The following is a 23,461-nucleotide window of genomic DNA, read 5'->3' as shown; positions in this document are numbered from 1 at the left end:
CCGCTCCCCGACTTCGTGGCCCACGAAGGGGTGGGGGTCAGGAGCGGTCTCCCCCACCCCGTCCGTCTCTGCCCTGACGGCGCAGTCCGCTTCCAGGACAGCCATTGCCATGGAGACCCCCGAGGCTATAAAGTCAGGTATCTAGGCGGGCGGCAGCTCCCGCGCCGCTGAGCCCCCCAAGGAAGGAGCAAGCGCCCTGGCGTGGCCCGGCCCCCGCGAGAGGGGAGGAGGCGGAGGAACGGCGCCAGCAGCTTGAGGAGCGGCGCGCCCCGCCAGGGCTGGAAGCAGGCGTGCACGGCGGGCGCCACCGTCGCTGCGGGGGAGCGGGGGCTGCCCGAGGTGCGGGTGAGTGGCACGGCGGCTCCAAACCACGAGGACTGAGGGGCGCCGGACACGGGGAAAGCGGCTGGAGACTCGGGAGAGGGTCGAGCCTCGGCTCCCGACGTCTGGTGGCGGGCCAGGAGCGGAGCCTGGAGTAGCGAGCAATCAACACCTCCAGGCGGGAGGCCCGGGGAAGGAGCGGCGAGACGCCAGGCGTGCGGCCCAGGAGCGGCGGGGCAGTCGGAGCCTCCCAGACACCGGAGTAGGAACCCCGCGACCCTCGGCTGCAGCCGCCCACGCGCGGAGTGAGAGGTATCAGAGCGCCGGCGGAGGCCGGAGCCCTGCGGGGCGCGAGAACAGGGGCGCCCCCGTGCGGAACTGCCAGGCTGCCCGGGCGAGGCGGCCGGGGCCATGCTCAAACCCAAGGACCTGTGCCCCCGAGCGGGGACGCGCACCTTCCTGGAGGCCATGCAGGCGGGCAAAGTGCACTTGGCCCGCTTCGTGTTGGATGCGCTGGACCGCAGCATCATCGACTGCCGCGCGGAGCAGGGCCGTACGCCGCTCATGGTGGCAGTGGGGCTGCCCGACCCCGCGCTGCGCGCGCGCTTCGTGCGGCTGCTGCTCGAGCAGGGTGCTGCCGTGAACCTGCGGGACGAGCGCGGCCGCACCGCACTCAGCCTGGCGTGCGAGCGAGGCCACCTGGACGCCGTGCAGCTGCTGGTGCAGTTCAGCGGTGACCCCGAGGCGGCCGACTCTGCGGGCAACAGCCCGGTGATGTGGGCGGCGGCCTGCGGCCACGGGGCGGTGCTCGAGTTCCTGGTGCGGTCCTTCCGCCGCCTAGGCCTGCGCCTCGACCGCACCAACCGTGCGGGGCTCACCGCGCTGCAACTGGCTGCCTCCCGCGGCCACGGGACCTGTGTGCAGGCCCTCACCGGGCCCTGGGGCCGCGCCGCCGCCGCTGCTGCGGCTCGGGGCTCCAACTCCGATAGTCCCCCTGGCCACCCGGCCCCCGCGGCCAGCCCCGAGCGTCGACGACCCAGCCCCCGCCGCCTCCCGCGGCCTCTCCTGGCGCGCTTTGCGCGAGCGGCGGGCGGCCACGGCCACGGCGGCGAGGCTGGCTCAGCGGGCAAGAATTCGGGCCGGCACCGGGCGCAGGGCAGCGAACGGCCCGAGCTGGGTCGGAGCATGAGCCTGGCTCTGGGTGCGGTAACCGAGGAGGAGGCGGCCCGCCTGCGGGCTGGGGCCCTGATGGCCCTACCAAACTCGCCCCAGTCTTCGGGGACTGGGCGGTGGCGCTCACAGGAGGTGCTGGAGGGAGCGCCCCCAACCTTAGTGCAAGCCCCCATTGGCCTCAGTCCCCACCCGGAGGGCGGCCCCGGCTCTGGCCGCCTGGGTTTGCGCCGACGCTCCACAGCCCCAGATATCCCCAGCCTGGTCGGGGAGGCGCCAGGGCCGGAGAGTGGCCTGGAGTTAGAGGCCAACGCTCTGCCTGTCTCGGTGCCTGGGCCGAACCCTTGGCAGGCGGGCACCGAGGCTGTGGTGCTGCGTGCCCAGCGGTAAACGGCGCCAAGGCCCGAGGCCTGCTTCCCCCACCCTCCCGTTTCTACTCCACTGGTATTTCTCCCTTCTAGGTCCCTCACCTTTTCGGCAGCCGCCCCCCGCAGTCCATTTTGGAACCTGCCTCCCTGCCAAGGCGAGACCTCCACCAGCCCTCCACCAGAAATAAGGGACCTCCATGTTCTTTTTTGTGCTCCTCGGTATTCCCTGCCTAGGTCTAGAGGTGTCAATTGACTGGTTCCGTAGGCCACAGCCAGGAAGGTGGATTCCCCCTCCCCAGCCCTCAGGCTCAGTCCTGGGTCGGCCTAGCCACCTGTCGCTCCTGTCCGGTCCCCCTCCCCTCGCTGGGTTTCCCAACAACTGGGCAGCCAGGCAAATAGAAGGGTCCACCTTGGAGAATAAAGACCCAGCCTCCCCACTCACTGCCTACTGATGCTGACAATAATCCCACAAACTACCAAAGTCTCCTTTCCCTTGAAGTGTGAGAGAACGAAAGGACCGAGGGGGCCCTAGAGCCTTTCAGGACTGGAGGGCTGAGGAGGAAGGGGTCTGGCTGTTGTGATTTTCCAGGGTAGAAACTCCTGTCTCAAGGCAATGAAAGCATATTTTGGGAGTGGGAGAGTCCCTAGTGTGAACACCAATTGTCCCTTGAATCAGCTCCTGGGTAACTCCAGCTCCCTCTGTCTCTGCCCCAGGATTCAGCTTCATTGATAATGTGGGGTCACTGCTCCACACAACCCCTACCCAGGCCAACTCCGAGCTCCTGAGCCAGCCCGCTCTTCAGCCCAAATGCATTTGAATTCCATCATCGAGGTTCAACACCTCACCCCTGGAGGCCCAAGCCCTATTTCTGCTGGCTCACAGAAGCCTGAAATGGAAAGGACTGAGCGCTTCCCCGCCTCCACGCCTCCCAGCTCCCCGGTCCCGCACGTGGGTGCTCCCGCGGGATGGAACAGTTGCGAAGGCTGTGCTTAATTGTATTTCTTCCAATCTTAAAAGAACTCGTGTTTTAAGCCTTTGTATATGAAGCAGAAAGCAGCGGGTCTGATTCCGAGGCTTAAGAGCCTGACAATATCTCTTTAAATAGAAGCTCCGCGAGGGGGATAATTGACTGAAGTGTTTGCGACGTGAAACGGCGGCGCGCGGGAGTCGGGAGCCCACACGAGCTGCAGGTCCAGGTTTAAATTATATCAAACTCTGGCGAGAGCTGGAAGGAGCCTGTTAAACGGCTCCTGCTTCTCGCTGGGCCGTTAATGGGGGGCAGGGCGGATGATGGATGCTAGAGGTCGAGACCCGGGACTCCTGCCTTGGTCCTACCGCGTGGGACGCAGGCCCGGCCCAGTTTTATTACTGGGCAGATGAGTGAGTCAGAGGCCCTTTGCTGACATTGTCCTTTGTCCCCTGCCTGCTCGCCCCCATCCTCCTGCCCTGTGCTGGCCTAGCTAGGCAGCGGGGTTGGGGGCGGGGGTCCGGCGGGGCGCGTGCGCTAGGACCCTGCGGAAGCGCTAGCACGTGTGTCAGTGCGCCTGGCCCGCGGGGAGACGGCAGGTGGGGCTCTTTTGTGAACCCTGAGGGTGGAACTTGAAGCCTTTCACCTGCCTGCAGTAAGGTCTTTGCAGGACGTCGATCTGTTTGCCTTTGCGGTACGGAAGGCTTCTCGCCAGCAACTCCCAGGGAACTGCCCAGAGCGAGAATGACTGTGCCGAGATACTGCTGGGCCTGGCGGTGAGGGGTGGGCGGCCAGGAGTGGGCCTCGTGCAGGTGTCAGGACACCTATCCAGTCCTTGCCCCCCGCTTCCCCCATCCGCTAGGCCACGCAGGCCGGCGCACTGGACGTGATCTCTGGTGCCCCCTGGTGGCAGCGCTGGGCCCTCCCCGCTGCGCCCCGGCTCGGAGCTCAGACACCCGGTTTTCTTTGGGATCACCCGTGTGTACTTCGTCCTCCATGTGCATTTATCGTGGAATCCTCTTCCTCTTGTAGAATATTAAATCCGGATACTTGAAGTCACTTCACAGCAGTGAAGTGAGGGACAATGAACAAAAAACTTGCATTGAGAGTAGCAGGAGCCCAGACCCTTCACTAAGGACCCCAAGTTAAATCTTCCAAGTTAAGGCTGTGTGTCCTGAGAGCTACTGCTCTCTTCCGAAAAGCTGGAGCTGCCAACCCTTCTCTTGGCACCTGCCGATTATGCAGTTTTCTTCTGATATTTGCTTTGGTTTCTGAGGTATTCTGCCCTCTCCCTCCCCTCTTCTCCCAAAACATCTGCCTCTCCTCAGTCCCCCCGTCTGGGTGGTGGGTGCACAATACCAAGTGCCTGAAAAGCCTGAGGGAGAGGGTCTGGGGTAGGGTGGGGACCACTGGACACCCCAAGTGCAAACTGCTGCTTTCTGACCCTTGCTTGCTCGTGTACTCCCTTTTCAACTGTGTTGAATATTAATGACGTTTTTAGTGGTGTAGGAATGCAAGTATTTTGGCTTAACAGCATGAAGTCTGGGTTGCACATTGTATCAGAGGTGCTGTAATCTTTCCAGTATCTCTGATATGCGGCTTTCTGGTTGAATGTCACCCTGGGCCCTCTTGACTGGATAAACAACCATGAGGGCTCTTCTCTGTGAAGCTGCCAAGAGTTTGGTGGTAGAAAGCGATGTTTCTAAACAACTGCAGCGGCTCTTTCCTGTCTGAACTGCATCGTGTGTCTGACTGCCTTGCTGTCCATACATACAGACTCCTTCCCAGGCCCGGCTCCGTGCAGAACTCCCATGTTTTACCACATTTTTCTCCCCTGAACTCCCTTTGTCAGCCCCAGGGTGTTGAGGCTGGGTCCTCTCTAGCAATCTCTACCTTCAGAAGAGACTTTTCTAAATATTTTGCTTTTCCAATTCTTGTTGCTTTTGTCATTGTGAAGAGTCACCCAGGATGCTGGTGCTCGGGTACCCTAAGATCAGAAGTGGTCTGTGTGTGAGCTGTGGGATATACGCACACCCTTTCAGAGTGATATTGTGTGCTGGAAGGACTATTAGAACTCAAAGAATAGTTAATAAATCCAGTATTCCGTTGCGAGAACTGGCCTCTCTTTGCCTTATCAAGCACTCCTGACCGTCGGCTCCCTTTGGAGAGATGGACGGAGCCCTTGCCTCCTGTGAAGGCCCCTGCCTTAGTGAACCTCCGCCCTGCCCGTCCCACTGTGCTGGCTCCTGAAGGTAAGTCACAGGTGCTGCTTCTGCTGAGCTGGGGGGACGGGCTGGGCCAGCCGCAGCACCAGGGCACCTGTCAGGGTGTGAATGCACTGGGAAGTGAAAGAAAGGTTGCATGGTTCCTTGCTCCTGGCTTGCTCCTGAACCCTGGGCAGTGGGAGATCTCAGGAAGGACGTGCGGGAATCCGTGTGGGAGCTGGAAGTTGCAAGATAATTTTATCCACCTCCCCACCCCTAGGATGAGAGCCCAGGCTCCCTGGTTTCCAGGCTCTGCTCCGTTTTTTCTGAACTCCACACCATCTCCCCCAGTCCTGAGGAATGAGGCAGGGACTGCTCTCCCACTGGAAGCAGTTTCAGACCACTTCCTATGGACAGCTGGAGGTCCGGGGCGGGGGCGAGGAGCACGCAGAGGACGGGAGAAGCTGACACGCAGGGTGGTCATCAGCCACTGTGGCCACCCCCAGCAAATGCAGCGCAAGGCCCTGGCTTTTTTTCATCGCCTCCATTCCCAAGGGCCTTTCATTTCCTGTTTCCCTTCCTCTCTGCCCTCCTTTCGGGTCCACAGGCCACCAGGGAAGTTGGGTGTTCTGTGGCGTGGCTGCTGAAGAGCTCACATGGGGAGGAGGGGAGGCTACAGGAGATTCACCCACCACAGAAGACCCCCCCTCCAAGACGGCCAGTCTCCACTCCCAGAGACACAGGAAGCCCAATGGCTTTGAACACTCGATTTAATTTAAAACAGGCACAAGTGCAAACAATTCACAAAAATTTCTAGGGAAGATGCTTTTGTTTTGAAAACTCTGACCCTTAAAAAAAAGTCCTTGCAATTTCTTTGTCCCCAGGTAGGTCACTAGGGAGCAGAAAAATCTAAAAATATTATCTAGATAGAAAGGGTCCAGACACCTGAAGTTCTTTCCTGGAATTCCATCTCACAGCAGCCCTGAAGTGGGGCGGGGCTGAGGAGGACAAGGAGATAGCTGTCTGTGGAGGCAACCGGGGCAGATGGTTTGCACACATGGATGCCTGTGACCTCGACATGATGGAAACCCAGAGGTGGTTCGCCTTCTCTCCCAGATAGGGTTCTGAAGAGAACAATGGGTCCCTGCTGACCTGGTCACTGAGATAAACTTGAAAGGTAACGCAGTTGCCATTCCTTACATTCCTGTGTCTGGCCCTCACGATGCACAGTACAGGAGAAGCTCAGAAGCCTCCTGAGCTCCCAGGACGTGTTAGACTTAGCATGGACCACTCCACTGGCCAGGTAGACACAGGAGTGGAGAGGTGGAAGCCAGGCCAAGAAAGCAGGTCCCTTCAGGCCAGAACTTAGTGGGAGAGAGGATGGGGCAGCCTTCCTGAAGCTGGCTGTGGGTGACCTGGAGGGACCTGGGCTGTCAAGGTGGCTTTCCTCCCCTTACACACACACACACACACACACACACACACGATGTTCTCTCCATTCTGTAAAGTGAGAGCACCTTCACCACCGACCCCATTCTTTCTCTTTCACTCAGAAATTGTCCCCTCACTCCCTGCCCCCAGCCATGGCCTGGAGCAGGCCATTCATAGTTCTGGGCGGGGAGGGACCGTACAGGTGGGACTGCACCTTCAGGACATCAGATGTGAGAGAGGAAGCGGGATTCCGGTCATAAAAACCACCCCGTGGCCCTCTCGAGACCCGAGGTTTGAAGCTGGAGCTGAGAACAGCAAGTATCTGTGGAGACCAGCAGTCTGCCCTCTGCAGTGGCCTAGGACGCTAGTGTACAACTACCTTTAAAAAACCACAGCAGCCTTTTCTACTGTGTTGGCTGCAGAGGCCAGGAACGCTGGCCTCTGCGTTTCTTAGAAATATCCCTGTGCAAATATCAAGGGGTCATCCTGTAGAAGGGGTCTCCATCTGGGGACTCGGGAGGGAGAGACACTGAGGGGGCAGGTCCGGCCTGGCCCAGTAGGCTGAAGGGCAGAGGGTGGGGCTGGGGCTTCACATTTCAATCTTTGGAGAGAATACTGAGGAGGAGGAGGCAGGCAAGTCCTGCCGGCAGGCTGGCTGCTCAGTGTGCCCTGCCTGTGGGCATAGGTGGCAGGCATACTCGGGGTGGGCTCAGCAGGTGGAGGTCTGCTTTCGGTAGAGCTGGATCAGGGGCACCAGGCACTCAGGTAGCCCTGTCTGCAGCAGGAAGGGGTGGTCTAGGAGCTCCTGGGCTGTGGCTCTCTCTTGGGGGTCCCGCACCAGCATCCGCTCCAGGAAGTCTCGCAGCACCGGGGAGACCTGTAGAGACAGGGCAGTGAGATGAAGCCACAATTTGCAGTCACTTTGGGGTGACCTGATTGCCTGGCCTTATCATTGTTTGAAAGTCTTGAATTCGCTGGTTTTTCAACTTCCTGTCCCCTTGTCCCTCCCCATCCCCCAAGGCTCTCAGCATTCAGATGCTATAGCTCTGTGGAAGGGGCAGAGAATTGGCATCAGTGATCCAGGCCTGGCTCTATCCCTGATCTCAGGCAAGTCACAGTTTTCTCTAGGCCTCAGTTTTCTCATCTGTAAAATGGGCTAGTGATAAAGTATGCTTGCCCTGTCTGCCACATAGGGCTTTTGAAATTTTAAAAACAGGTTGCTGGGCGCGGTGGCTCATGCCTGTAATCCCAGCACTTTGGGAGGCCAAGCTGGGCAGATTACACGGTCAGGAGTTCGTAGACCAGCCTGACCAACATGGCGAAACCCCGTCTCTACTAAAAATACAAAAATTAGCCGGGCATGGTGGCGCGTGCCTATAATCCCAGCTACTCAGGAGGCTGAGGCAGGAGAATTGCTTGAACCCAGGAGGTGGAGGTTGCAGTGAGCCGAGATCGCACCACTGCATTCCAGCCTGAGCAACAGAGAGAGACTCCATCTCAAAAAAAAACAAACAAAAAACAACAACAGAGACAAACAGGTCAAGGATGAGGAAGTGCTCTGAAAAATAGAAAATAAAGTGAGACCTGAAAAGGAAGATTTCTTTGTTGCTCTAGGCCTTAGAGTCTAAGGCAAGGGCTTATCTTGGTTCATTTTGAGCCAGTATCTTGGGATGAGGCTCAGTCTTGGGCAAAAGGCTACATCCTCTGAGGAATTAGCCAACTGGACATCTTTATATGCTAATTTTGGGGTTAGCGGTGCGGGCTCCAAGGACCAGTTGTCTTGGAAGATGTTTCCTGTTGGTCCTCCCATCCAGCTTTGTGTTGGGGCCACAGAACTTTTATTTTATTTTTTGCTATTTTAGAGGAGAGGCTTCAGCCCTCTGAGACATTTCTTGCTTTGGCCACCAGATGGCGGTGCTACTTAGCAGCCCCGTGCTGACCTGCCAGCAGGGGGCGTCCACAGTAAGGCCTGCGGGGTTGGGGCGGATTTGGCAAAAAGGGTTACATGTATACACTTCCATGCACTTATACTGGCTTTAAGGGGAACGCTGTGGCTTAGCTGTGTCGGGGTGTGCAACGATGGAGCATGAGCCGACTCGCCGTGACGGACGGGGACATCGAATCATGGTATGGATCTCCCGACAAGGGTTAGAAGGGTTTGTGCTCAGTGAAGCTTCTCTGAATTCCTCCCTGCACAGCAGGGATTGCTGGTGTCCTGGCTTTCCCTGCTCATGGGCCCCACTGGGCTTCCGACCAGTGCCTGCCAAGCAGCAACCCTCCTGCCACAGCTGTGGGAGGCGACTTGTTGGAGCGCACATGCCAACTTGTGCGTAGATGCAGCTCCACACCCAGGTGCAGGTTTTGTGTAGAGAAAGAGGAGCCTTTTCCAGGAGCCCAGACCCTGAAGGGAGGTGCTGGGAGCCCAGGTTCTGGTCCTCTTGCCTCAGGAGGAATGGGGTCTGCGAGGTCGCACCCTTGTGTGCCAACTGACCTTGTGAGAGTTTTTCAGCTTGGGCGGGGGGCTGTCCCGGAGCCTCTTCATGGCTTGCACTGGGGAGTCACTGAAGTACGGTGGCTCCCCATCCACCATCTCAATCACCATGATGCCCAGAGACCAGATATCCACCTGCAGGAGGAAAATGTCCCTGACCCCATGGCCAGAGCCTGGCCCCTTGGTAGCCGCGTTCTGGTGGCAGCAGTGGTGGAGGGGGGACAGCTGGCCCCAGCTTTCCTTGGTGGGTCTGTCTCCTTCCTACCCTGGTCACCTGCCCTGTGGCCAGTTACTGCCTGCATGAGTGACCACTGTCTATAGGGACACAGCTGTCAGTCACTCAGAGAAAGGCCATCATCCATGCGAGGCCCGGCCATACCCCATTCTGCCCTTGAGCTGAGGAAAGCACCTGCAGGACTGGTTCCTGGCAGCAAAGTCATTGGGTGAGAGCAGCCCCATCGAAAGGGGGGAGGGTGTTGACTAGGTGGGACTCTGAAAACCAGGGCTGCTTTTGGTGAGATCACTGGAGGGGCCACAGGAGAAGAGGTGCCAGTTGCCAAGTTGCTTTTGGGAGGTCTGGGGGGTGGAGGGAACGGTTACCTCAGTGGCATACAAAGACCTGGAGATCACTTCAGGAGCCATCCAGTAGGGGGTTCCCACGAGGGACTTCCTCTTAGGGACGTCTTTGCTGATCTGAGCGCAGAATCCGAAGTCCGAGAGCTTCACCTGGGGTTGAAAGGGGAGTGAGTGGTGGACCAGGAGGAAGTGGGAGCGTGGCTGTGCCAGGGACAGGATGGGACCTACCCTGCCATCGAGGGTCAGCAAGATGGAGTCACTCTTGATGTCCCGGTGGATGACGCCCTGGGCATGCAGGTAGGCCAGGGCCTGCAGCACAGCCTCACACACAGTGGCGATCTGCTCCTCATTCAGCCTGCACGGGAAGGTGGGGCCGCCCGATGGAAGAGAATGTTAGCTCTGGCAGGTCGTCGGGTGGCTGAGCAGAGTAGGAGTCCCTGCTGCTCGGCCCCATGGCTCCCAGGCAATCTGTTTGGCAGCATAGGCCATAGCCCTGGTGAAAACTGGGGCTTGAGCCTTGGCTAGAAGCCATCCTTCTCTTCTTCACTCCCAAGACCCCTGGGTCTCAGTTACCCCAGCAGGCAGGGGAGCCCAGGCATCCCAAGTCTTCTGGGCCACAGGCAGAAGACCACACTGTCTTGGCAGGGCCATGGTGAGGGCAGCCTGCACTCAGGGCCCAGCCCTCTCGGCTGCCTACCTGACTTGGGAGACGATGTCTGTGAGGGCTCCTCCCTGCAGGAACTCCATGAGCACCCACAGCTCCTCGCCCACCAGGTAGCTCTTGTACATCTCCACCACGTTGAAGTGCTGGTAGTCCCGCATGATCACCACCTGGGGGCAGGCGGGGGCCTGAGTGCCAGGCACAGTGCCCAGACGCATGGCCACCCACTGCCCCTGCTCACAGATGTCCAGCCTGGCTGGCTGCTGACTGCCCATCCCCAACGCCCCCGTCTGTGTCCCACCCTGTCCTCCCACCTCGTTGAAGAGCAGCTCCCTGCGCTGCTGCTTTCTGAGGTCCATCATCTTGATGGCCACCTGGCGGCCCGAGTGCTTCTCCCGGGCCAAGCAGACGATGCCGGTGGAGCCCTCGCCAATCTTCACGTAGCTGTCCAGCAGCAGCCGGGGGTCACCCTGGTCCACCACCATCCTGAGCGCAGCCTTGAACTGCTCATGTGTCACAACACCTGTGTCCTCACCAGCCAGGGCGCCCTTGGCAACCGTGGGGTCCTGGGGCAGGTACAGGTTGCTGGTGCTGATCTGGGCGTGCCAGGTGCGGGGGGAACCCGCTGGGGAAGACCGGCCTGGAAGCTGGCCTGTGGCCGGGGCTGTGCGGAGGGACTTCTGGGGGCTGCTGGTATCCGAAGTGGTCAGAGGGCTGAAGGTCCCCACCGGCTGGTCCGAGGGCAAGGACTGGGCCTTGGCCACCAGGCTTGGGGGGTTGTCTTTCTGCGGCGGTCGGAAAGAGGAGTTGGGCTGCAGGGACAAAGCAACAGGAAGGGGCAGGGCTGTGGGAGCATTTGGAATAACCTTCCTGGAGGCAGGGGCTGGCCGCCATGACCTCTGGACTCTGGCAGGGTCAGGCAGGGTATCAAACTAGGGAGGTGCTCTGAGCAAAGATTTTCAGACAGAGCTGAAGCCCAGCCACAGTCCTGTGCCAGCAGCCCCCCACAGGGCACCAAGCTGGGCAGGCCCAAGACAGCTCCTTACACTCGCTCTGCTGCACCTGGGAAGACAGAGAAGGCCAGCTCCCCGCCGGGTCCTGTACTGGGTATTTCTTCCTGGGCGATTGACAGCTAGACCCCAGGGAGGCTGCCATAAGGCAGACTCTTCCTCTGTGCTCAGAGGCTGCTTGAAGAATCTGGGTCAGAGGCATTCTTCACTCCCAAGGCGCCCCCACCCCAGGACCCATGGGGGTAGAAGAGGCCTGGCAGTGGGGTGGTGAGCAGTGGGCAAGGTTCAGGGTTACTCCCTGAACCAAGGCAGGGGAGCCACATCTGGGGCCCCATAGCCCTGCTTGTGCCTGCAGCAGGGAGTTTGCGAATCTGTGCTGGGAGGTTATGTCCCTGACAGAGGACCACAGAGGTATGTCACCATCTGGGGGGTTCTCAGGTGTCTCCCCTGGGCTGGGAATCTGTTGCCAGAGGGATCTGGAGTTAGGAGGGTAGGTCCAGCCAAACCCAAGCCTTGAGGCCAGGGATGGGGAGATGTCTTAAGGACCCCCAAAGGAGTCCTTCCACTTCCTCCCTGGCGTGAAACTCCTGGCTAAGGAGCCCACGGGAGGGAGGAGAAGGTAGGGGGCCTATCCTCACTGGCTCTGGCGGGGAGGGAGGGAGGGAGGGAAGGTGGAGCTGAGGGGCAGCCTGGGCCCCCAGTGGGCCCTGCTCAGGCCCGGCCCTGGAAGCCTGCGAGGCTTCTTGCTTTTCTGAGCCCAAGCCCTCCTGCTGTTTCTGACAGGAAAGGTGCCCGCCCATCTTTGGGTTCTCCCCAAGGAGCGGTGATATGCACCATGACCCCTCCCAGGTTTTCCGTGTTTTTAAAGGGCACCTGGAGAGGGATGCTTCAGGGGCTGCAGAAAAAGCCTTCGAGGAACTTCTCCAAACCCATCATGTAAGCCATTGTCTTAGGTGCCCAGTGGGTCCTGGTCCTGATCCCAGAGCTGAAATAACTTACAGGAGATCTCAAGCAGTAAGTTTGGGCTGGGATGCTTGCACAGGGACCCCAAACCCCAAATCTGGGCCTTGGGCCCCACCAGAGTCTTTTTACTGTCTTTAGCAACCCCCACTCCCTTCCTTCCCCAGCCCCCTGCAGCTTCAGGGCTTCCACTCTCCAGCCAAGTCCCTGGCCTGCTTAGGGTGGAATAGGCACTCCTGCTGGCTGACAGCCATGCTGGGGCAGACTTCTGCCACCCCCACACCTGCCTGCCCACCCGAGTGTGTGCTTGACCTTCACAGGAAAGAAGCTAGAAATCCTCCCAGGACTGCCTGGACTCACTCCATCCCTGATGAGTGCATTTGGACAGTAAACATTCTCCCATGTCCTTGCCAGCATCTGACTGTCACCATCCACTGTGACATTGTTACCATCCACTGTGACACTGTGACATTGTCACCATCCACTGTGTAGTGGAGCAGTGGGACCCCTGGACTGGGCTGTCAGGACCTGGGGCCCAGCCCTGGGCTGCTCTGCCCTGTGATGAGCCTTAGGCAAGTCGTCCTCTCTGAGCCCCAGTCTCCACTACAATGCAGGGATGTGCGCAGTGATCTGGGGAGCTAGATAAACTGCAGACTTCCCGCCTCAGGGCCTGATTCGGTGGGAGCCGAGAGCAGAGACTCTGCATTTGAAGAAGGTCCCTGGGTCCTAGGAGGCCCATGGAACATACTTTGAGAAGCTCTGCATGAGTGGGCGGTATGATCTTATGGCCTCAGGGAGCCTCTGGGAGGGCTGTGAGGGGGTGTAGAGGGAACATGGCCATGACTGAGGCTGTGATGCCAGGTCCTGGGAACAGAGGTTCCATGAGACGTCACCAGGCAGGGACAGGGAGGGAAGTGGGGCAGGGCTCGCTGCATCACACAGTCAGCCTGTAGAAAGGCTCGGGGCTCTAAGGAGGCTGCCTGCTGACCTGAGTGTGGACTTAACTCAGAAAACATGCTCTCCAGGCCCCCGTCCATGTGGGTCAGGGCAGAAGCTTGGGGACCACCTAAAGCTGCTCTTGAGGTGGCTCTGATGACCTCTTATCCTGAAGCTCCTAAGAAAGGCTGTAAAATGAGATCATTCCCCTCCTGGCCTCTAGGGCTTCTGTATGGGCCAGCTCTACTCTGAGGATGTGTGGGCACCACGTGGACAGGCCGAGGTAGGGGTTTCTTCCCTGTCTCCACGGGCCGGGTCCCTGTGCTGCTGCTGCTGCTGGTGCTGCTGTAGGTGCTGGCTGGGCTCAGGGCGGAGCCTGCGTCTGGAGGCTGGGGGAGGAATGGCCCAGCCAGGAGCCTAGCACAAGCAGAGTCGGACACAGGCTGGGGAGTCTGGGGAGCTGGCTTGGTCTTCAGCCTGGCAAGGTCTGGTCCCTAGCGTCCTTTCGTTGGCTTCACTGCCTGTCTCCACAGGGAGGGAGCTTTTATCAATGTAATCACAAGCAAGGACCAGATGAAACTTGTGAGGCCACACAAGAAAGGGAAAGGGGGACATGACAATGGAATTAATTAATTGTTACAGGCTCTGGATTAATTCTGAAGTTACTCACGTGATAGACCTCTTGGGAAGAAAGCCACTAGAAGAGTCATGCATACATTTACAGCAATGCCTCATTTCCCGCCCTGAGCCATGGCTCCCCAGCTGTGGGCTTAGGGGGCTGTACCGTAAGTATCCTAAAGGGGAGAGGCCATGGCATAGTATTTTTACAAATAATAAAGCCGGCCTGGCATGGTGGCTCAGGCGCCTGTAATCCCAGCACTTTGGGAGGCCAAGACAGGTGGATCACTTGAGGTCAGGAGTTCAAGACCAGCCTGGCCAACATGGTGAAACCATCTCTTCTAAAAATACAAAAATTAGCTGGGTATGGTGGAGCGTGCCTGTAATCCCAGCTACTTGGGAGGCTGAGGTGGGTGGATCACTTGAACCCAGGAGGTGGAGGTTGCAGTGAGCCAAGGTTGTGCCACTGCACTCCAGCCTGGGTGACAGAGGGAGACGCCATCTCAAATACTACTACTAAAGCCATTTATTGAGGGCTTACCACTTTGACAAGTGCCTTCAATATACTATCTCATGTAATCCTCATAACCCTATGGGTTGTTTGGTTGTCCTGTAGGCACTGGAACCCACAGGACGCCCATGGCTGCTGACTCCCATGCTGCAATCCCACTGGTGCCATGTATCCTTGACATATATCGGAGTACACAGTAGGTGCTTAACCAATGTTTGTCCTTCTGACTCTAAGTGGAACATGTCTAATCCCTGCAAGCTCCTAACAAACTGTCTTGCCTCTTTGGCCTCTGTGCCCCCACGCCCTGTCTTCCTGTGCTCTTTAGCTAGAGTGACTCCAGGCCTCACTGCCTGGGGCTAGGTACAGGAGCCCTGGAGTCTATACTCAGACCCTCCCATAGCCATGCCTGGCACACCGCATGGCCTCTGTGGCCTAACTGCTGTTATAGAAGCTGCTGCGAGTGTCCAGAGTCAGCCCCAGTGCCAAGGGCTGCTGGCTTGATATGGGGGCTCCTGGGGTAGGTGGTGGAGGAGGAGGAGGAAGGCTGATGCTCCCCATCTGTGTTACTGAATTTGCTTAAGGCGTTCTTAATCGGAGTGCTCAAGTGACATTTGGCAATGTCTGGAGGCATTTTTGGTTATTCCAACTGGGGGTACCACCAGCTTCTAGTGAGTAGAGGCCAGGGAGGCTGCTACAGTGCAAGGAGAGCCCACCACAAACGATGGACTGACCTGAGGGTCAGCAGTGAGGACGCTGAGAAGCCCCGGCCCAGAGCAGCTTGGGGGGTCTCAGCCTTGCCGTTGAGAGGCTTGGCTTCAGAGTAGAAATCTTGAAAGATGTGTCTGAGTTGCCCAGAAGGAAACCACTCCCCTGGATTTGGAAGTATGGTGTTGCCGAGCTCAAGATAACTACCGCCTGCTCCCACAAGTATGGGAGATATCCCAGCATACCCAGCAGCAGTGGCCCATGGTGAGTACTCAGTACATTGTGCAGGGATGGACAGGCCTCTCCCCCTGCTGTGGGGTGCTGGCAGGAGCCCAGAAAGATGCAAATGAGTGCCCAGCCCAGTGTTGACAACCCCTTTCTCCAAATCCCTGAGGCCTCCCAGCAGGACTCCTGAGAGACAGAGGGAGGTCAGGCTCCGATTCTCACCTTCCCAGCAGGGTGCACTGTCCTGATCTTACGTTGGTTTTCTGGCTGAGTCTCCCCAGAGGCACAGCCTTCCAGACACCCTGCAGCTCACAGATGCTCATGCTCCTGTCACAGATACATCAAGCCACAACCCATGGGGATCCCAACCCACTGTCCTTTAACCTAGTAGGGGACTGGAGTGCACAAAGCCCAGAACTTTCTCTCTCTTTTTTTTTGAGACGGAGTCTCGCTCTGTCACCCAGGCTGGAGTGCAGTGGCACGATCTCGGCTCACTGCAAGCTCCGCCTCCCGGGTTCACGCCATTCTCCTGCCTCAGCCTCCTGAGTAGCTGGGATTACAGGCGCCCGCCACCGCGCCCGGCTAATTTTTTTTGTATTTTTAGTAGAGACGGGGTTTCACTGTGTTAGCCAGGATGGTCTCGATCTCCTGACCTTGTGATCTGTCCACCTCAGCCTCCCAAAGTGCTGGGACTACAGACGTGAGCCACCGTGCGCGGCCGCCCAGAACTTTCTCTGAGTACCTCAGCTGGCAGGCAGTGACCCAGAAAGTTTGTAGTCCAGGTCATCCCCAAACCCACACCCTGTGTAGGCTGGGCCACACTCACCCCACTGATGACAGGGGAGTACCCAGGCTTGTCTTAAAGCCCTCCCAGGAGGGAGGGGAGGCTCCATTACCCATGCCACTGTCAGCAGCCGTTTCTTAGGCCTGCCTTTGACCCTCCCAGGAAGGAGCTAAAGAACAAGCGACTGCTGTGCTTGTAAAGCCTTCATACGCAAGAGTCATGAGCCAACAGGGCCCGGGCCGGAGAGGCAGCCCCAGAGCACTCCCCACCTTCCTTCTCTGACTCACTCTCCATCATGCCTGGGGGTGTCTCACCCTCTCTCTGTCAGTCTCCTCCTCTGCCAAATGGGAAAAGAGGTTACTGTCACTATCAACAGGATGCTGGAGGGCCTGGAAGAAGCAAAAAGGTGCTCCACTCTGCCTGCCAAGAAATGTCACCACGGGGGCTCCCTTCATCCTCTCCTTTCTCACAAGAAAAATGTGCGTCTGAAGCAGTCACACATGCCACAAGTCGGCCTCCTGCTGCCCCTGGACTACGCAAATCCAGCTTTTCCTATGGCCACACACTCGGGAACAAATAATGACAGAAATGGGAAACAACAGCCACAGAGAAAAGAAGGAAAGGAAGGGAGGGAAGGAGGAGGTGAGCCACCCTCCTTAGGGAAGAGGTTACTGTGCACATTTCTGCCGCCGCAGGCGGAAGCAGTACAGGGAGCCTCTTTCAAAGTCCTCCAAGGGGAAAGCTAGGCAAGGCCTGTGTCCCTACACCCACTCCCCAGTGGACACCTGCAGGCCAGACTCCTGACTTACCTTGCTCTGTGGTGGAGGGCCTGGCTTGCTGCTGCTTGGAGGGGCCGTGGCAGCAGTGGACAGGAACATGCTCCGGAATAGCCTGCGCTTCAGGCTGCTCTCCCGGGTCTTAGGGCTAGGGCTGCCTTCCCCACCTGGCCTGCCCGTGGCTGAGCCCACCAGGCAGGACTGTGGCCGGGCCTCCTCAGAGCCATGCTTGGCAGCCTTCATTCCACGCCTATTGGTGGCCGTGGGGGGCGAGGCTCCTGGGGGGGAGCTCTGCAGGCAGGCACCCAGCTGCAGACAGCGCTGTGAGGCACCCTGAAACTCGGTGGGGCCCAGGGACTGTGCCTTTGCGGCCAGCCCATTGGGCAGGACCCGTGGGCTCTGTGGCTCGGGCCACGGCATCTGCTTGTGGCCTGCTGGTGTGCCCCCGTTGCAGCTGAGGTAGAGGCCGTGGGGGTCAGTGCGCTCAGACTGGGGGCTCTGGAGGTACATGTCTGGGTCGGTGGCCCAGTGCTCATCCCCCAGCAGCCCCAGGGACTGTGCCCGCCGCCGGCTGGTGGGGCTGCGGCCACGCAGGGTGTTGGAGCTGATGACTGACAACTTCTGGATGTCGTTGAGCAGCCCTGAGATGTAGCCATCCACAGGCACTGCGCTGCCCCGCACCACTGTCTGTAGGGGGGAGAGAAAAGAGTGTGTGGGAGCTGCCTGATTGTGGCAGGGAGGGGCGGCCGGGAGATCAGGGTCCCAGAATGTCCTTGGGGGCCCTGGGGAGGACCACCTAAGGACCTTCCCTGCTGTGTCATCCACCCATTAATTTTTCCATAATTTATCAGGGCCCATCCTGGGTCCCGCCTGTGCTGGATGCAGGGATGCGGGGAGAAGGCCCAGCGTCAGCAGAGCAGATGGCGAGTGCCATGGGGCTGCATCCAGCATGCCCAGGAGTGTGGTCGGCTGGGCCAGGGAGCTGGAGCTCAGGGGGCGGGGCTCTATTCTCTAGCTCCACGGGTGTCTGGGAGAGATGTGCCCAGCCCTCTGAGGAAAAGAGACCAGGCCGGGGGCTCCTCCACACACACTGGCTTCGCAGCCTCCAAACCCTGATAGGGCCCCTGACCCCAACTTCTACGACGCTCTTGGGTCTACTAGTCCTGACCCTCACAACTAAAATTCTCCTGGTCTGGGAGAGTCCTCAGTCCCTATGGGGCTGCAGGTCCAAATTTTGAATGGGACATGTCCTAAAAGACTATTCGTTGTTATCTGAAATACAAATGCAACTGAGCATCTTACATTTTCACGTGCTGAATCTGGCAACCCCACCACCCTGCAGAGAGGGTCTCCCCAGCCTCCTTCGCCCTGGCTTACCCAGGGAGAGAATGGCAGGCTGACAGGGAGGGAGTTAAAACAGCTGGTTAATTGATAGCTGTGAAGTAGGTGCTTCCTCCGGGGGTCTTTCTGAGGTTTAGCCAGGCATGGTTGTCTGAGTACTGGGAGAGGCTGAACCCCATCCCTGCCTGCCCCTCTTACCTTCATGGGCTGGAGCTGCACCCTTGTGATTCGCGAAGGGTCCACCACGGGCTTGGGGCGCCGCAGTGTGTCCAGGATGTTCTGCCATTGTGGGGGGAGGCCCACAAACTTGCCTTCTTTGGGGTCGAAGGAGGTGTGGACACGGTGCTGGAAGTTCTGTGGCGCCGAGATCTCAGGGCGTTTCTTCTTTTTCTTGCGGAACATGGTGCCTGTAAGGGCAGAGTCAGGTTGAGCTGCTGCCTGGGAAAGAGGGGTGGCTGCAGCAGGGGCTGGGGCACCAGGTTCAGGGCTCCCTCCCCTCCCCCAGCACAGCTCCCCTAGAAGCCTAGGGCTTCCCTCCACCTCCATCTCTGCTTCCTCGGGGAAATGGCTGGCTCCCAGCAGAACAGTCCCAGAAACAACGAACGTGCCATAAATAAGCCAATGCAGACTGTAAACAAGGAAAAGAGGTGTCTTCTGGCCTGTGCCCAGTCCCCTGCGGAGCAGGCAGACTCTGGGGGTGTGTTTTTACAAAATCCAAAGCCCATTACAAGTATCATTCCACTATCTGTCAATGAATTTTAAAAATGGGGAAAGAGGGAGGAAAGTTAGCAAGCTTGTTTTATGAAACGAGTATGACTTTGATTCTTAAAACCAGATAAGGAGAGTACAAGAAAAGGAAAATTTGACTCAATATCATTTAGGAACATAACTATGAAAATCTTAAAACTATCCAATCCAACAGTATATTAAAGTTATTTTTTTGTTGGCTTGTTTTTTTTTTTTATTACAACTCAGCTTTGTCCCAGGATGGTTGAACCTGTTAATATGACACATTAATAAAAAGCCAACCAGCTGATCACAGACATGCCGCCCAGTCTGGGACTATTATGTATCAGGGAGCCCCCAAAAGGCCTTCATGGTTACCAGGTGCTTTACCTCAATTCCAGAAAGGCCCTGAGCCAAGAGGATAGCCTGGGGTGGCTGAGGGGCAGCTAACTTAGGGGTAAAGCTCTCCAGAGAAGGCAGAGAGCACCACCTCCCGTTGACACTCTTCTCTCTGGTGTTGGAGCTCTATGTAAAACATCACCTGTAATCCTAGCACTCTGAGAGGCCGAGGCGGGTGGATCACCTGAGGTCAGGAGTTTGAGACCAGCTTGGCCAACATGGTGAAAACCTGTCTTGACTAAAAATACAAAGAAATTAGCCGGGCCTGGTGGCACATGCCTGTAGTCCTGGATACCCATGGGGTTGAGGGAGGAGAATCGCTTGAACCTAGGAGGCTGAGGCTGCAGTGAGCCGAGATTGCACCACTGCGCTCCAGCCTGGGCAATAGAGTGAGACTCTGTCTCAAAAAACAAACAAACAATAAAACACTTAACCTGCAATCAAGCCTGTGTCCCGTGCCTTGCTGATTCTGGCTTTGCCTAAGGTCGTGCTGAGCTCCATCTACAGAAGTGACACAGGCTTGCAATGGATAGCATGGGTAGATCTGAGAGGGGGGGAATTGGGGGCCTGGGAAGGGGAGGGACACATCCAAAGGGTTGCTGTAGTTTCGCCTTCAGGGGAGCCCGGGACCTGGGATCACATGTTGATGGCAGACAGGGCCAGGGCTGCCGCTTGAATGCTTTTGGATCTGAAGAGGCTCAGAACAGCTCACTGGGTTCTTATGTATCTGAAAAGGTCACTTCCAGGCTTCAAGAAACAAACTGAAACATGATTCTTGAACTGAAAGCTTGGATTACTCATCTGCCTGAAGCTCTGGAGTGCAGGGCCGTCATGTTCTCTTTTGGCTCTTGCTCTGGAAACAGCATTTTCCTAGTCATTTTGGCAGGTTCTGAAGGAGGTCGCAGATCTGGGAGGCAGCTGGCAGAAAGGCAGAGACCCTGGACAGCCAGTGGTTCCCCACTAGGAATTCACCATGCATGACTCAATCAGGGCCCACGTCACATCTCAATGTCAGCCATGCTTCTGGGTCTTGAGGTTCGGGAGTCCACCAAACACTCCCTAGAGGCAGAGCCACATGTGCGGGACCCTTACAGACCAAGCCCTTTGGAATAAAATAACCTGTGTGAGTTGCAGATGAGTCTCCCACTAATTTGGAGAGATTTTGAACAAGTTACTGAAATGATCTGAGCCAGTGGGGTTAATGAAAGACAGCTCATAGGGTTTAGGGTGTGTGAAGTAAGCACAGTCCCCATACATGAAGGCTGTTTCTCTTGTGATGTCACCTCTCTTTGTATCCCTGTCTTGAAGCTCAGGCCCTCCAGACACTGGCACTTCGGCAGATACAAGTCTGGGAGTAACACCAAACCACTTTCTGCTCAGACTTACCAGTCAAAGGGGTCATGCCTGATGTCAGGTGTCTGGGACCTGGGGATCTTGCCATATATACATCATGGTTTGGTAAAATGTGTCTTCCTCCCTTTTGGCCTTTGCCTTTTTTTTTTTTGAGAAGGAATCTTGCCACCCTGTCGCCCAGACTGGAGTGTAGTGGCACCATCTGGGCTCACTGCAAACTCCACCTCCCGCATTCAAGTGATTCTCTTGCCTCAGCCTCCTGAATAGCTGAGATTACAGGCACCCACCAACATACCCGGCTAATTTTTGTATTTTTAGTAGAGACGGGATTTCACCATGTTGGCCAGGCTGGTCTCGAACTTCTGACTTCAAATGATCCACCCGCCTTGGTCTCCCAAAGTGCTGGGATTACAGCCTTTGCCTTTTGCTACAGAAGAGTCTTTATTCAGCAGGTCTATTCCCCCAGTCTCTTGGATAGACCTGCTATCCCTGGATTAGTTGAGCTGCCTGCTTCGCCCTCCTCCCTAGCTCTGTGAAGTCTTCTGGAGGTGCAGGGACACAGACTGCAGCTGAAGAAGATCTGGTGAATCTGCCCCCCACCACCCACCCCAGAACACCCCTCTCCCCAACTCCCCTGCCCCACCCAAGCGCTCAGCTTTTGCTGTGGGGATGCACAGGGAGAGCATCTTTAGCAAATGGTCTCTAACTGTGGGAGCCTCTCCTGAGTCCATTCTAATAGCGAGCCATTCCGAAACAAGTTCTTCCCAGAGGCGGCAGGGAGGCTGAAGAAGAAAGAAGGACAGCCCAGAGGGTGTCCCAGGGCCAGGAGTGGTGATGGTGAGGGTGGGAGTTAGCAGAAGCAATCAGCTGAGCTCAGGCTTTGGGGGCTAGGGAGTAGAGCTTTAGAAACCACAGGCCATCACTTAGCTCTGGAAAATCAACCAATCAACCACCTAAAGGGAGGCAGCTAGGACTCATCTGAAATGTGGTGAGGCCAACACTGTGTGGGACAACATGACTGTGTAAGTAGAAAATGCGAGAGAATCTATGTAAAACTGGGATTAAGGGAGTGAATTTAAAAGGTCCCTGATTCAAGGTCTATATATATATATATATATATATATATTTTTTTTTTTTTTTTTTTTGAGATGGAGTCTCGCTGTCTTGCCCATGCTGGAGTGCAGTGGTGCGATCTCAGCTCACTGCAATCTCCGCCTCCCGGGTTCAAGTGATTCTCCTGCCTCAGCCTCCCAAGTAGCTGGGACTACAGGTGCGCGCCATCACACCCAGCTAATTTTTGTATTTTTAGTAGAGACAGGGTTTCACCATGTTGGCCAGGATGGTCACAATCTCTTGACTTTGTGATCCACCTGCCTCAGCCTCCCAAAGTGCTGGGATTACAGGCATAAGCCACCGTGCCCAGCCTCAAGGTTAATATTTTAAAAAATCAACTGGATTTCTACATACCAGTGACAACATGAAATTTTTAAAAAGTGCCGGGTGTGGTGGCTCACGCCTGTAATCCCAGCACTTTGGGAGGCCAAGGTGGGCGGATCACAAGGTCAGGAGATAGAGATCCCCTACAACATGCTGGGGGAATGGATGATCTTTTTAATAAATATAGCTGAAGTAATTTGATCTCTGCATAGAAAAAAAATGAACCCGGAAGAACGAGCTCATATCATACTCCAAAATTACGCAGACAGATCACAGACCTCAATGTGAAAGGTAAAATAATAAAGCTGGTGGGAGTGACGGCGGGCACCCGTAGCCTGGCTGTCACCTCCCTCAGGTCCAGTGTGGTCATTATGAGGGGCCCGGTTTGGTGGGCTCTCCTGGAGCCCACGACCTGCTGGGGCCTAAACCTGTCCACACTCATGGGTCCCAGACACGAATTAAACTATCAACGTTTACTTTGCCCAAAGTGGAATTCTTGATGATACAGATTAGGGTTGGGGATTTTTAAAGATTTTGCCTATGGTAATTTGTCAACGCAGTGTGAATACAATGGCTATTTGAAGGAAATACATCAAAATATTAGTTGTCCCATTTACCTAGTGGGGCTACAGGTGATCTCCTTCTATTCTATCTTTCTACTCTTCTAAGTTTTCCTTAAAGATGACGGATTGCTTCTCTTAAAAAAAACATTTTTTTTTTTTTTTTTTTTTGAGACAGAGTTTCACTCTGTTGCCCAGGCTGGAGTACAGTGGTGCGATCTTGGCTCACTGCAACCTCTGCCTTCCAGGTTCAAGTGATTCTCCTGCCTCAGCCTCCCAAGTAGCTGGGACTACAGGTGCATACCACCACGTCTGGCTAATTTTTGTATTTTTAGTAGAGATGGGGTTTCACCACATTGGCTAGGCTGGTATTGAACTCCTGACCTCAGGTGATCCACCTGCCTTCAGCCTCCCAAAGTGCTGGGATTACAGGCGTGAGCCACCGTGTCTGGCCAAAAACAAAATATTTTTAAATACAGAGAAGAGTGATCCATGGAGACTGAATGCCTAAGAGACGTTCGCCCACCTGAATGGGACCAGTGTTGCCCCGGTCATCGTGAGTGAATCACCCAGGACCAAACATGCCCTGCCTCTCCCCAGCATCAGGCTGTGTCCTCAGAGCATGCCCACCCGGTCAGCCAGGGCCTCTGCTTGCCATTTCCAGGGGTCCTTTTCCCATCCATGTCTCCAAGGCCACTGGGCTGAGGGAGGTGGGTGCTGCACCAGCCACGGGGCCCCAAGGTTAAGTCAAACAGGCCATGCCAGCCGTTACTGTCGCCCCTCTAGCATCTCCATCTGCATGCAATATTCATCTACAGGAGGAGCTTTCCTCCAAGAAGACACCAGGAGGAGGAAGGAGGGGGACTCCCCCTCAGAGGGCCAGACCCTGCCGTTTCTCCTGCCTCACTTGAAAGAAGTGATGTGAGCCTA

General features: G+C 56.7%; 2 protein-coding genes across 12 annotated transcripts in view; one reads left to right on the top strand and one right to left on the bottom strand.

Moving 5' to 3' along the window:
• Window positions 1-2,989, top strand: ANKRD63 (ankyrin repeat domain 63). Its single transcript, XM_055278726.2, has one exon. The coding sequence runs from the start codon at window positions 733-735 to the stop codon at window positions 1,879-1,881; it is 1,149 nt and encodes a 382-aa protein (XP_055134701.1). The 5' UTR covers window positions 1-732; the 3' UTR covers window positions 1,882-2,989.
• Window positions 2,990-5,783: 2,794 nt separating this feature from the next.
• The window catches only part of PAK6 (p21 (RAC1) activated kinase 6), a 38,309-nt gene continuing 20,631 nt past the window's right edge, over window positions 5,784-23,461 (bottom strand). For 8 of the 11 annotated variants that reach the window (XM_055278701.2, XM_055278698.2, XM_063639091.1 and 5 more), the window contains 8 exons: window positions 18,255-18,463; window positions 16,749-17,402; window positions 10,505-11,002; window positions 10,227-10,360; window positions 9,758-9,884; window positions 9,554-9,679; window positions 8,954-9,088; window positions 5,784-7,339 (listed from right to left, as the gene is read on the bottom strand). In XM_055278701.2, coding sequence (XP_055134676.2) covers window positions 7,172-7,339; window positions 8,954-9,088; window positions 9,554-9,679; window positions 9,758-9,884; window positions 10,227-10,360; window positions 10,505-11,002; window positions 16,749-17,402; window positions 18,255-18,458 — 2,046 coding nt within the window. In that variant the 5' untranslated portion in view covers window positions 18,459-18,463 and the 3' untranslated portion in view covers window positions 5,784-7,171. Of the gene's footprint in view, window positions 7,340-8,953; window positions 9,089-9,553; window positions 9,680-9,757; window positions 9,885-10,226; window positions 10,361-10,504; window positions 11,003-16,748; window positions 17,403-18,254; window positions 18,464-18,596; window positions 18,812-19,323; window positions 19,532-19,615; window positions 19,641-23,461 lie in introns of those variants that run through there. The other 3 variants (XM_055278697.2, XM_055278706.2, XM_063639092.1) reach the window with 3 other exon arrangements.

This window comes from Symphalangus syndactylus, chromosome 5, assembly GCF_028878055.3.
Source record: "Symphalangus syndactylus isolate Jambi chromosome 5, NHGRI_mSymSyn1-v2.1_pri, whole genome shotgun sequence".
In the NCBI taxonomy this organism is placed as follows: Eukaryota; Metazoa; Chordata; class Mammalia; order Primates; family Hylobatidae; genus Symphalangus; species Symphalangus syndactylus.
The sequence above is the reverse complement of the archived record's forward strand: the minus strand, read 5'-3'. Positions and strand labels throughout refer to the sequence as shown.